The following is a 14,238-nucleotide window of genomic DNA, read 5'->3' on the forward strand; positions in this document are numbered from 1 at the left end:
TAATCCGAAATTGTTATAAACTTACAAAACTGGTCATGCGATTGTTATAAGTGTAAAGAACATAACACATTTAACTTCTTTATAAATCAGGGTTAGAGATGAAAATTTACTTATAAGGTATACCTTATGTTTCAATGAGCATATGTCAAAATATAAATAAAATTTCTAGTTAAAGAACGTTTTGGCAAGTAGTAAACTACAAAAAAGAAGATAATATGACACATCTACCAATAGTAATGTTTAAGTGTCCTTATGCTTGTATATATTCATGTGAAGGGTACACACCCTTTGTTTTCACCACACAATTACCCTCAAGATGATTCAATCATTTAAAACAACTTAAATCAATGGTTGGATGACATACAAACTTATCACTAAACATCATCATCATCATCATAATCTAACCAAATTGAAAGAAGATGGATCTAAACGTAAGTTATCTAAGGTCGTATGACACATCTTCTTCCTATAGCAATCTTCTTTGTTTTATGGAACTGTATCCTTGATACTGATAGATTATTGTTTGAAGGCTTTGTTGTAGGTATGACACATCATATGTTTCCAAGAATTTTAAGTCCGTGTCCCTTGATTTTACGCCCGCATAAAGCTTGTATTCTTCCAACACCGATGATAAACACCAATTTTGTAACTTCCTTAACGACCCCACAACACAACCCGTGCGATGCTGCCATGATCATAACACATTTGTTCAAACGTTAAAAACCAACCGACACATGGACTGTTTGTACATGTGAATTGAAACTGACTGCAACTTATAGTCGCAAGTTACAAAATGTAGTTTTTCATGTCTAGATAAACATATTTTACTTATTTAATTTTGATAAAACTAACTTTAAGAATAAGCCTAATTATTAGAATTTGTCACAAAACTTAAAAATCATTATGATTACAACTTCAAACAATAAAAACACAGCCAAACAATATATCTGACTCCACATTTTGTTGAATCTATTTATACCCATCTAGTTATACAAAATCAAAGGGTTTTCATGTATCTCTTATAAATTTTAAAAATATCATATTTTCTCAAATTACAAGTTTTCAATGTTTTTCAAGCATGATTTGGGAAACAACGGGTCGCACCAACTTGTATATAAGGTGTAAAAACGACATAAGTTGTCCAAAACACATTTATTTGTTACGTACCTTTCCTTGTTTGCAATGTATTAGAACCGGATGGATTCTTACATCTGGAAAAAGAAAACATGCATGTACTTAATACGACGCATATTTTCTATAACGATTATAGTGAAATTTTGTATTTAACATTCAATACCAATCAAAAGTTTCAAGGTCTCGGTTATAATATCCCTTAAAACATCTACAGAAAGCTCCTGTATGTTTATATCACACCCAAAATCGATATTAGAAAAAAAAAATGTTAAAATATTTACACTTTAAATTGGTTCGGTAATGAATACATATAGAGGAGCGTTTGTTTCAGAACCAATAAGATGTTGAGAACCACAAAAACCGCATAATACATTTATACCTATTACATTGAAGCTAATACACAATATGGTTATTACCGCCTTTGTTTCCCTCTTCCACTCCTTTTGATTATCTTTTATACGCTACATACAAGTGTGCTATGGTTTTTCTCATAGTTCCCAACCTAATACTGTTCTAAAATTTGTTTAATAACCAATAAAAGGTAGAGAATCGCGTACTAATGTTTATTCATCTTTTGTTATCTCTCTTGCTCCTTAGTATTTTATATTCACTATCTACAAGTGCATTAAACGGTTCTCGCAGTTATCAAGTTTTGAAACAAAGGTACCATGTGTATACGTGTTGCATACACATTGTAGCGTGTTCATCACGTTAACAAAACAAACAAACAACAACCTTTGTGCCAGCAATCGCAAATTGAAAAAGGCGAATATTATGAGCTTCTAAAAATTCCAAATTCTCCTTCGGATAGGGTTCGGGACACAAATATCTACACGAACAAGCAAACAAAACAATGATGAAAGCAATGGAATATAAAAAACCAAGCAACTCACATATCTCTCTCACATGATAGATCTAAGGTGCAGGGTCTGAAGAAAGGCGAAATTAGAAGGTTGTGGGAAACCAGATCTGTAAACACCATCTTCAACATCAGCAAAATTAACGGGCGGAACAAGTGGTTCAACGGATTCGTTCCTTTCACATTTCGTGATCATTGTTAATTTTGTTGAATCAAAGATGATAATGAAAGAACAAATCAATTCATGATGATGCTGAATGAATTTTGCGATTGGGGGCGTAAAGATCAAAGGAAACGGTTGTCTTCCTCTTCCTCTTCCCCCAATAATATGATTTGTGATTTTTCATGCCGTTTTAAATTAATTAGATTGTTTTTGGAAATTATTTTGTGATGCATGAGAAATATTCGTTCGTTAGGAATGGATTATCTCTACCCTGCAATGCATGGAATGAATGACGTGGAGGTATGGTGCTTGTTAACTTGTATGCTTTGCATCAGATGTTGTACATGTTTGGATAACGGTGGTGACTTGTTTCACAAGCTTTATCTTAAAAAAAGGAAAAATTTAAGTAATGTTTCGAAAGATTTTATTTTTCAATATGTGGAAATGGAAATATAGCTTTTAGTTAACTCTCATTTTTGTTAGCCAGCTTTACCGGCTAAAACGACTAGAATATACCCCAGGCTAGCACGGGTTACCCCTTAACCTCGTCTTCGTAGTGTAGAATACCTCTCAACTTTGTCTCCATGGTGTAAAAATATCCCTCAACTTCGTCTTCGTTATACAAAGGATACCTTGTTCCTAAAAAATACATTGGGATGCCCCTGAATTTTTAGGCTAGATCCGCCACTGATTTACCCTGTATTTTTTATGAAACGGCTAAGACTTACCCTATGTTTTTGCGATACGGATGCAACGGCTAAACCAGCGAAAGCGCCGGTTCAACCTCGTTTTAGTTGCTAGCTGGGCTTAGCCGTCATCTTTTGGAGACGGTTAAATTCGCATGTATTTATTGGAAAAAATGTGGTACTGTTTAGTTAATTTTATTATTTAAGATTATATTTAAAATGGGAATAATCACATTTTAAAATTTTAATTATTACATTTGTTGACATTTATGTTGTTTATATGCATTTAATTAAAGCATGGCTTACAGGTAACATGTTTCAATTTATGTTGTTTATCTGCTTTTTTTTATTAACATGTTTCAATTTATTGCTTTTATCTATAAAATTACCAAAATACCCTTCTAGTTGATGATTTTTTGGATGGAGTTAGAAGTGGGGAGCAAAATAACGATAAGTTAGAAAAATCAGGGAGAAAAATAACTATTTTTAAACTATTGAGACAAAACCGTTAAAATGATCAAATCACAAGGAACAAAATGGAAGTTAACTCTTGATTTTTTAGAGGCCGGTTTCAAAGTTCACGAGGTTACGAGTACCTAACAGTAAAAGAATTTTTTTTGGGTGGGCAAGTGTTTGGGCCTTGTAGTTATGGTTTATGGTTTATCGTTTGATAGTTTTGAAGTTGAAAAATTTGTAGTTATGTTTTTCTTTTGATACTTTGATGTTGACGATAATAAGAATATACGGATTTTTTTTAAATCTATAAATAGCTTGTTTTACGCTTGTAATATATGATTCCATATACTCGCAAAGAACAACAAGATACATGAATTAAAAGACGTAAAAACAAACATAACATTTTCAAATCAATACATGAATTGTGTAAATTTAGGTTAAAATAACTAAAAGAACGACATTTAAACTAATATAGGTTTTATCATTTCAAACTCTCTATAACGAGACATTATCACACACACGAAAGCCAACTTGGTTCACACAATAACTAGTATTCATACAACTCATAGAATTACTTAGCAATCCCATCCTATGTACAATAGTATGTTTCATATGTGTTGAAACATTTCATTTTTCTTTAACTTCGGGTGACTTACATGATGTATTTTGTGTATCATGAGTTATATATGTTGGTACAACGGGTGCTACATCGAACCGAGCCATAGAATCAGGGCATAGTGAGATAAACTCTGAGAAGGCCAAGTGGTTGCAACCATTGGCATCATGGGTCATCGGTCCATCGAACCCAATGTGTGTTACATGCTTTACATCAGTAGGGAGGCCAATCTCCATCTCCATTTCTTGTTCATCCACCTCCTCCTTGAATACTATCATCATAATTCACATGAGTAAAACAATATCATGTAGACAATATTTCATAATTATATATGAGCAAATTACTAACATACAATATTACAACAAATAAAATGAGTCTTCTTGTTAAATCAACATGTTTTTGTCTTTTTATTGAATTCGTAAAAAACTAATATGTGTAGTTTAGTCAAATATAATTAGAAATAAAATATAATTCACGTCATGCCCGTCTCTTTTTTAACTTTCCCATTACATCTGACATACATTATGTTGGAAAAGCAGGCAACCAACACGCAAACACGATTTAAACGAACTTGTTATACTCTTTTATTATTTATTAATTAAATCTTTTATTATTTATTAATTAAAGCACGCGAATTACAATAACTCTCACTATCTATTTATACTAAATTTATTCTAATCCTAACCCAACTTAAACCAATTAAATAATTATTAAACCTAAACTAGATAAATATATACCATTAAACTAGATAATACTTATCGAAACCCAATAACTAAATAATAAATAAACCAAACATTATATTCAACCCTTTTGATTAATCTTGAACTCACTTCAACTCCGATTAGGATTAACCCTTTACATTATTCACGTATAGGAATATGGTTCCCACATTTATATACTTAAACGTGTCTAAATACACACATATTTATTCATATAGGGTGGGAATAATGAGAGAACCACCTAGTTAGTTGAGAAAATCACTTATGAAACAAGCATTTTTTTTAAATCCCAACTTTTTCTTTATTAAAAGGTTATTACTGTGAATTTAATTAAAACTAAAAAGATTATATATAAATTGATGAGCTATATATATATATATATATATATATATATATATATATGTAATTCATGAGTTACATATATATAGCTCGTCGATCTGCTCACTTTATAAAATCTTTATAATATCCATAAAGATTACTAACAAAAAGAATAATTTTTCCGTGTGTGTATATATATATATAGAGAGAGAGAAGGTAAGATTTCAGAAAGGCTTAAAGAATGATATAAACTACAAAATAAGAAATAACTTAACGTAAAGAATGAACGACTCCATGTTACAACCATGTGTTTTCTTCACCAAGAGTCACAAAAAAGTTGCATTTAGCCTTTAGAAAGTAGGAGATTAGTCATGATTTACCAAGTGATTGAGACAAACTTTTGATGGTTCGAGTGATCCTGTGAAACCCAATGTATATATTAGGTTTTGATGGTGTGGGAAACTTTGACAAACCCTTCACCATCTCATCATCCGATGTGTCTTTAGCTTCTTTAACAACTTCCATTGACCTACACACTATCAAACGCACCAAAGTTTTAATAATACATTTACAATATAACATTTACTCGACCTAATGATTTTGTTTTCTTGCATGTAGAAACTATCTTATAAAGTATTTATATGCATACCCGAGTGAGCCGAGTTGATGTGTTCCTTTGGTCGTTTTCCATGTTGTATACAGACTGATACACTCGAAGAAGAGACACAACCCGCGTTGAATGGGAAAATTATGAGACGTTCCATTCGGTCTTTCATTGTAGAAATGAATGAGAAGTTGATGAAGGAAGGATGGGGTGGGTTATATAGTGAAGTATTGTGTATGCTTTGTAGTTAAGATATATCAAATAATCTTTTAGCACATCATATCTAATGTGATTTGAGGATACTTAGAATTTGTACTTGTAATAATGCATAGTCAAAAATCCTTTGGAGTTCAACTTTGAGTTTAGAGATCTGAGTTTGGTAGAGAGATTAAAAGGTCTTGCCAACTAAAGTAGTGCATGCAACCAAAAGTTACATGTTGATTTCCTAAGTTAATGAGACACCCAACAACTCCACACACGTCTTTAGATTTTTAGGGAAAATTGGGAATTTCCATATCTTTTTTATGATATTACTTAATATGCAATACTAAATTTATTATATTTTCAATAAGAAAACAGTTATTTGACGTAAAACATACATATTATAGAAACAGTAAGAAAAATGAATTATCGCAATCTATAACAAGTATAATTATATCATAAAAACACAAAGATTTGTAGATTTTAGGCTAAGAATGTAAAAAGGTAGAATCTCCTTGAGGTAAGATTGATCGATATCTATTGGTCGTTCTCAAAGGAATTTTTATTTGTTAGAAAAACAATGATAATAAAGTTGAAAGTCGGTATATGAATTTACTGAAACTTGGAATAAAAGTTATGATATGATGTGTATGTTGAATCTTTACTTTTGAGGCACTTTGGACTCCCATTATAAGAAAATAAGTAACATGAAGGGGCCAAAACACTTAAATTGGACGCCACTCACATTGCCATTGCCACAACTCAAAGAGTGTTTCACCAGCAAACCCATGAGAGAATGATTGTGGAATTGAAAGTCTTTTCATGGTCCATGCTAGTGTTCAAACTTTTGTGATAACGAGTCTTTAACGATTTAAAAAAATGGTGTATTAATTATTTCTCTTAATCATTGGTGGAATAAGTTTGGTTATGTTTTCGTGTATATATAATGTATAACATAGCATTATTTGGGGGCACCCATATTTTGACACAACCCAATACACCACACAAATAATTAGGTTTTGGGTTGGTTTATCTAACTTATTTAAAAAAAATGAGTCATGTTTGGGTTGGTCCGGTAAATTAAATGGGTCGTGTTCAGGTTCGCATGTGTTGAATCATGTGGACCCCGTCAAAAGAACAGATGATTGAAAGCCAAAATAATCTACATCATCTGATCAACAATAAACAGTGCTTAAAAGACATACTCCTCCCAATGGCAAAGGCATCAACATCTGCTACACTCAAAGGTCTAGTCTGCCAAAGAGAAAGTCTGTTGAAGACAAAGTCTGTTGATTACAAAGTTCTGCCCAAGTGAACCACTGCTTGAAGACAAAGTCTGCTGATAGCAAAGGTCTGATCATTCATTGCTGATGAAGACAAAGTCTGAAGAAGCAAGGTCTGCTATGGCTCAACAGATGATAAAGCTCAACAGCTGATTATTCAACAGATGCTACTCATTAGAGTTTTCAATGTAACAGTGTTTAGTCTTAGCAGATGTTAGAGGTTGTTAGTTTGTTAGATGTCACTGTCTAGGTGACGTCAGCTTAGATTCCTCAGATGTTTGATTTGTACTATAAATAGAACAGTGCATGTACTGTTCTATTATCACTTCTTCTTGACATTTTGTACGAATGTAACAACCCGACTTTTCGGGTCATTACTTAGATCTGTCATTTATTGCTTAATTAACTTGTACTCTCGAGATTCTGATTATCGCTAAGGGTTTAAACGATATTTTTAAACTATGTTTCACAACGCTTAATCACGACGCAGTTATTGCATTTCACGCAGTTTATAAATGCATACTATTGTTATCGCATATTACATCGCATGTTTATACTAAACGTTATCGCAACGCAATCTCAACGCAACTCGAAAAGCAGATTTACTTTTATGCATTTTATGTGTTATGTGTGTTACTTGTGTGATTATTACTTGTTTGATGTTATGTGGTCATCTCATCGCAACCCTTACTCGCAACTCGCTTAAACGCAACGCTCAGCGCACGAAACAAAAATCGGAAAACTAACTCGCACACCGGCCCGATCGAATGACCATTTGATTGAATAGACATCCGTCCGGATGACCATCCGATCGGATTGCCATCCGATCGACCGGATATCCATCCGACCCTCGCTTCCACCACCTTAACTCCTCTCACACTATAAATACCCGCCTGTCACATAACTGTTCACTCATGTGACAGCTCCATTCAACCAGCACGCTCCCAATTCCCTTTCAAGCACTCTTCTCTCGATTCATGGCTATTTCGTAAGTATTTCTCCCTAAATCTTGTACTTCCATCATCACTACACTCTTCTCCATCATCTTCTCCATCAGAATCACTAATTTTCATCTCGAAATCACATGATTTGGACTTCTTGAAGGTAACGTCATCATGGTTTCTTATGCAAACTATTGTGAGGCATCATCTCATCAAGATTTTTCCAGATCTTAGGGATTTCCACACCATTCAACATAAATCTCAACAAAATCTAAACATTTTCAACTGTTTTCAAACTTTTCTTCTCTTTTTACACAAAACAGATAGAATCTAGACTCATTCAGGCTCTCTACTCAGTCTCTAGTTGAGAACCTGTCTGAAAACGGATTTCCACCAAAGAGACGATCGATTCACGGGTCGAACATGAAAACTTCATCGGGGTCAGTTAGTCTGATCGAATGTGATGATTCCCATCCGATCGACTGAGCTGGACCATGGTGTGCTTCCATTGTTTGACACGTCATCATGCCGTCTCCATTAAAACTTCAAACTTTCGGACTTAGAAAATTTTACAAATTTTCAAAACATCAGGTCGGCCAATCGAATAGCCATCCGATCGGATAGCTATCCGATCGGATGACCATCCGATCGAATGACTATTCGACCAGGTGACTTGTCCCCTATAACTTTCAACACTTAAACGATTTGATCAAAACTTCAAACTACCAAACCCTCGATCGAATAGCCATCCGATCGAATGGCCATCCGTCCGGATGACCATCCGATCGAATGACTTGATTAATACTACAACGAAAACTTCAAAAGTTTCCAAACAGTTCACAAACACTCACATCTTATTCGAATGGCCATCCGTTCGAATGGTCACCCGCTCGGATGACCATCCGCTCGGATGACCATCTGAGCGAATGGGTAATTATCCGTTCGTCTCACCATCCGATACTTATCTCATCCGACATGTTGTTTACGCACTGATCAACGCTCATGCTACTGTTCTATGCTCAAGCTAACTTCAACGCGCTCCCTTCAATCCAATTCAAGACTGTGTTTATTTATTAAACACATAATGTGAGTATACTCGAACCCTTTTTGCTTAACGCACTTTTGGATGTTACATACATTCTATATCAAAACACAACAACACACAATGCAACTCTTTTATAAACGCTAACCGCTCTCGCATGTTATAGGTGATTCGATGAATGCTTGTATGTTATGTTTACACAGTGATATTTGCCTGACACCTTTGCAATGATAGTACTATAGTTTAGACTCAGCACCTGTCGTGGACAGGGGTTGTTAAGGGTATTACTTCACATGGTCACAGTGGTGATAATGTGTTGCGTATTCTACACTTGCAGTCATGTCGGTTGCATACGTCATTGTCGATAGCTTACTTGATTCACATTTCTACGTGTTACATGCTGGTTATGCGTAAACGCTTTCGCTATACTATATGCTACTCAAACTTGTGTACTCACCTTTACATTTTATGTATTAACTTTATTTTAACGTATGTGATAGGTTGATAGGATGCTATGCTAATCTTTTGTGGAATCAAGATAGGCAGTCTAGAAACCCACGAATAAAATTTGAGTTGTCGGAACAATATTTTGTTTATGAGACTTATATCTGTAATGACTGTTTATGCTTTATATGTTAATGGTATGGGACATTAATGTTAAATATATTATCACTAATAGTTGTTATGGATTCTCTTGGACAATCTGTTTCGCTCAGCGCCACGCCCCGATGTTTCCGCCATCAGTTGGGGTGTGACAGATTTCTATCAGAGCCATAACTATAGGGAATTAGGAAGGACACGACCTAGTCCGAGTCTTGATGTCCTAGGGTTGACCTAGTCTATAGTCTAAGCACCAACAGAGCGCCTTGTGCAAGCCCAGTAGGGGTTCTGCACAAGCTTACTCTCGATACTCTCACGAAAACTACCCGTTGTGCAAACACTGCATACTACAGCTTCGCATAAAGACAACCTTTCCTAAGGCTGAAAAACGCATTATTGCCTTTCCTAAGGCTGACATGATATACACGTTTTCGAAAACACTCGCATAATACAATCGAGTGGTTTGGTCGAGATTAGGTGTGAAAACCAAGAACTCTCGATAAAATAGCTCACTCTACGCATATTTTACTCTCAGCACGAGAATCTTTCGTCGAGTCAGGAGTGAAATCCATATCTAGACGGAATTCTCCATCTCTATCTTGTGGCTTTGGCCACACTATCAGGAATAAGTTGTTAAGTCAGGGGTGAAACCCCTATCTTGACGTCTAGTTCCATTCTCTACTTTGGTTTTACAAAACTCTCACCAAAGTCTCGACGGATTCCAATGACTCAATTTACGTAACTAACCGAAAGGATGCGTGTCGTTCGCCATATTTGGACGAGAGCACAGTCTATTAGGCCCACGCGTATACCCAAGGTCGTTATGAATAGTCGAATCACTTTGGGTAGTCAATGTCTAACACCCAAGACAATCTACTTCGATTCTAATCCCGCAATCGCTGATTTTTTTATGAGTTTTCGATTTTATGTGTTTATATGGCCAAATGTTCATAAGTTTCGATTCTGGAGATTTGTTTGCTCTACTGTTCAAAACACGCACAACACGCACAACTTTTTCGCTAACTAATCGCAACTCAAAGTAAGAACTCTCGCGTGCTATGTTACTCACTTACGCTACTCGCTATTGCTACTTGCTATCACTCGCTACTCTCGAACGCACCTCGCGACCTTGAAAGATAGGTGAATACGTGCAAAATATGTAGGTGAATCGTGCAAAATATAGGTGAATATGTGCAAAATATGTGACTACGTGTCTTCGTGCCTATATGTTTCTATGCTTATGTACCTACGTGACTATGTGCCTATGTGTTTGATGTGTTCCTGTGCTTTACGTAGTGATAATGATAATAAAGGATGTTTTTCGAATGCTAAACTTTTTTTTCGGAAACTCAACATAATCGAATCTTGTTTAAATCATACGACGATGTCTGCTGCAGACAATGTCTTCCCTTGGCTCTCATACTCGCCACAACGTTCAGAGAAGCAGAGATGGATCTCGAACGCACCTCGCGACCTTGAAAGATAGGTGAATACGTGAAAAATATGTAGGTGAATCGTGCAAAATATAGGTGAATATGTGCAAAATATATGACTACGTGCCTATGTGCTTCTGTGCTCACGTGCTTATGTGCCTACGTGACTATGTGCCTATGTGTTTGATGTGTTCCTGTGCTTTACGTAACGATAATGATAATAAAGTATGTTTTACAAACGCTAAACTTTTTTTTTCGGAAACTCAATATAATCGAATCTCGTTTAAATTATACGACGATGTCTGCTGCAGACAATGTCTTCCCTTGGCTCTCACACTCGTCACAACGTTCAGAGAAGCAGAGATGACAAGCGCATCGCTTCTCTTGTCGCCAAGGAAATGGCTAAAGTCATACCTCAGATCTTCAGTAGATCAATGAGGTCAGCAGCAAGTCGTCTGTCGAATCGAATAGCGACTCCCCGAAAATGCCCTACAGCTTTAAGCAATTCAAGGCCTACGGTCCTGCTAACTTCACAGGTGAAGATGGACCCAGCGCCACGTTCCAGTGGTTTGACTCAATCGAAGTAACCTTCAGGCAGAGTTGATGCCTAGAAAACCTGCGTATTGTTAATGCAACTGGAGTTTTTCAGTCCAGGGCTCTGGACTGGTGGACTGCTGAGCGCAACAGGCACGGTAATGATGCAGCTTATGGACTTTCATGGGAAGAGCTCAGGGAGCTTATGATGAAGGAGTTCTGTCCTCCTCATGAGATGCAAAAGCTGGAGAATGAATTCTGGCATATCAAACAAGAAGGAGGTGACACGCTGGTCTCACCGCTCGTTTCAAACAGCAAAGTATCATCTGCCCTGGTCAAGTGACAACTCCGGATATCACGATCAAGAAGTACATTTGAGCTTTACCCGATTGTGTAGCTGACTTTGTTTAGGCAACTAAACCCACTACCATTGAGGAAACTTAGCAACTCGTCGCTGAGATCAATGATAAGCGAGTTTTGGCTGGTTATTTCAAAACCTCAACCAAGAGTCTGAATCAAGCAACCGCTACTCCCGCTCCCGAAACTGCAGCATCCCAAGTTTCAAAGTCATCACGTCAAGGACGCAAACGCAAGGGTAACAACAACAAGAACTACGCTACTAGCGCCGCACCTCTCAACGCTGTTCCTGTCCAACCCAATGCCACCCAGAACCGTCAAGTTGCAGCACCTGTAACCAACGCACTGCCTGCCAAGCGTGTGTATACTGGTCCTCATACTCTATGCCTTACTTGCACCTACCATCACCCAGCTAGGATAGCTTGCCGTTTCTGTGTCCACTGCAACCTCTACAGACACTTCACAACAAACTGTCGCACTGGCCCACGTCAACAAGCTCAAGCTCAAGCTCCTCCAGCACTACCAGCTCCACTCCCCGCCCCTCAGGTCAACCAAGCAGCTCCTGCGCCTGCAGCTCATGCACGAGCTTGCTTCTCATGTGGTGACCCAAATCACTTTGCTAACGTCTGCCCGAACCGCGTGGTGAAACAAGAACCACAGCAACCACCGCAACGGCAGCAGGAACAGCAGCAGCAACCATAGCAAGCAGCCCGCTGAAGAACTTTGAACATCAATGTCTGTCAGGCTCAAACTGACAACAATGTTGTCAATGGTACGTTTCTCGTTAACGGTATTTATGCTTCGTATTTATTTGATACTAGAGCCGATAACTGTTTTGTGTCGTTTGAATTCTAAAAGCTCCTAAACCGTAAATGCGCTAACCTCCCAACGACGTTCGACGTAGAAATTGCCACCGGAAGAACCGTCACTGTTAGTTCTGTTCTCCGTGATTGTACTCTTGAACTCAACAATCACGTTTTCCCGATTGATCTTATTCCAATGCAACTTGGTAGTTTTGATATCATAGTAGCCATGGATTTTCTTCGTGAAAATTGTGCTGAAGTTGTTTGTTTCGAAAAGATAAATCGTTTCTCTCTTTCAAGTGGTGATCAACTCTGTGTCTATGGCGAAGTATCTTCGAAGGAATTAAAACTCATGTCGTGCATTCAAGCAAGCAAGTATCTCCGAAAGGAATACATGGCTTTCTTGGCTCAAATTGTACTAGCGGAGAAGGAAAAGAAACCAATGGAAAAGGTACTTGTGGTTCGTGATTTTCCTAATGTTTTTCCTGATGATTTACCCGGTCTACCCCCGTCCCGTGATATTGATTTTCGTATTGACCTCATCCCTGTCGCTAACCCTGTTGCTAAAGCCCCTTATCGCCTAGCACCATCAGAAATGCGTGAACTTTCTAGCCAACTCCAGGAATTACTTGATAAAGGCTTCATACGCCCTAGCACATCTCTGTGGGGCGCACCTGTCCTTTTCGTGAAAAAGAAGGATGGATCGTTCCGAATGTGCATCGATTATAGGGAACTTAATAAGCTTACTATCAAGAATCGTTATCCCTTACCCCGAATCGACGATTTATTTGATCAATTGCAAGGCGCTACGTGTTTTTCTAAGATCGATCTACGCTCTGGTTATCATCAACTGCGAATTCAGGAAGAAGATATCCCCAAAACCGCTTTTTGCACTCGCTACGACCATTATGAATTCGTCATTGTGCCCTTTGTTCTTACCAATGCACCCACGGTTTTCATGGATTTGATAAATCGCGTGTGTAAATCCTTCCTCGACCGCTTCGTCATCGTATTTATCGGTGATATCCTTATCTATTCGAAGTAGAAAGCTGAACACGCGCAACATCTCCGTTTAGTTCTTGAATTCCCGAAGGGAATCGCCTCGAGCCAAGTTCTCCAAGTGTGAATTTTGGCTCGAGTAGGTTCAATTCCTCGGTCACATCGTCAACAGTCAAGGTATTCACGTCGATCCCGCGAATATTGAAGCAGTTAAGAGTTGGATTACACCAAAGACCCCGTCCGAAGTTCGTTCTTTTCTCAGATTGGCGGGTTATTACCGTCGATTTATAGCTGATTTTGTGACATCTGTGCTTGTAATCATTGTATAAACCTTAAACAATTCAGTTATCAATAAAGCAATGTGATTTGACCCCAATGTTTGTTTATTTATGTTTGACATTTTGCACGTTTTGATTTTTTGTTTTCGATTTCAAACTCTATATCGCTTTCTGGAAAGTTATACGCAAAATGATGCGTAAACGTAATCAGT

The 14,238-nt window shown here is 37.1% G+C and overlaps 2 protein-coding genes across 2 annotated transcripts; both read right to left on the minus strand.

The window, feature by feature from the left end:
- Positions 1-271: 271 nt before the first annotated feature.
- On the minus strand, positions 272-2,509 carry LOC110914959 (tyrosine-protein phosphatase DSP3). Its single transcript, XM_022159561.2, has 5 exons — positions 2,041-2,509; positions 1,870-1,963; positions 1,298-1,355; positions 1,168-1,211; positions 272-685 (listed from the first exon to the last, which is right to left on the minus strand). Exons 1-5 carry the CDS (start codon positions 2,187-2,189, stop codon positions 467-469), a joined length of 564 nt encoding a protein of 187 aa, XP_022015253.1. The 5' UTR covers positions 2,190-2,509; the 3' UTR covers positions 272-466.
- Positions 2,510-3,758: 1,249 nt separating this feature from the next.
- Positions 3,759-5,820, minus strand: LOC110914948 (CRIB domain-containing protein RIC4). Its single transcript, XM_022159551.2, has 3 exons — positions 5,601-5,820; positions 5,332-5,487; positions 3,759-4,185 (listed from the first exon to the last, which is right to left on the minus strand). The coding sequence occupies exons 1-3, from the start codon at positions 5,725-5,727 to the stop codon at positions 3,926-3,928; spliced, it is 543 nt and encodes a 180-aa protein (XP_022015243.1). The 5' UTR covers positions 5,728-5,820; the 3' UTR covers positions 3,759-3,925.
- Positions 5,821-14,238: the final 8,418 nt, after the last annotated feature.

This window comes from Helianthus annuus, chromosome 16 (assembly GCF_002127325.2).
Source record: "Helianthus annuus cultivar XRQ/B chromosome 16, HanXRQr2.0-SUNRISE, whole genome shotgun sequence".
In the NCBI taxonomy this organism is placed as follows: domain Eukaryota; kingdom Viridiplantae; phylum Streptophyta; class Magnoliopsida; order Asterales; family Asteraceae; genus Helianthus; species Helianthus annuus.

Bases quoted from the DNA above. Each gene is read 5' to 3' on its own strand.
- LOC110914959 (XM_022159561.2), bottom strand. From the start codon at position 2,189: ATGATCACGAAATGTGAAAGGAACGAATCCGTTGAACCACTTGTTCCG. The intron at 1,356-1,869 runs GTTGTTGTTTGT...ATAAACATACAG, and splicing joins TTGCGATTGCTGGCACAAAG to GAGCTTTCTGTAGATGTTTT. The intron at 1,212-1,297 runs GTATTGAATGTT...TTCTTTTTCCAG, and splicing joins GACCTTGAAACTTTTGATTG to ATGTAAGAATCCATCCGGTT.
- LOC110914948 (XM_022159551.2), bottom strand. From the start codon at position 5,727: ATGAAAGACCGAATGGAACGTCTCATAATTTTCCCATTCAACGCGGGT. The intron at 5,488-5,600 runs GTATGCATATAA...TGCGTTTGATAG, and splicing joins CATCAACTCGGCTCACTCGG to TGTGTAGGTCAATGGAAGTT. The intron at 4,186-5,331 runs GTAAATCATGAC...TTATGATGATAG, and splicing joins AAGTTTGTCTCAATCACTTG to TATTCAAGGAGGAGGTGGAT.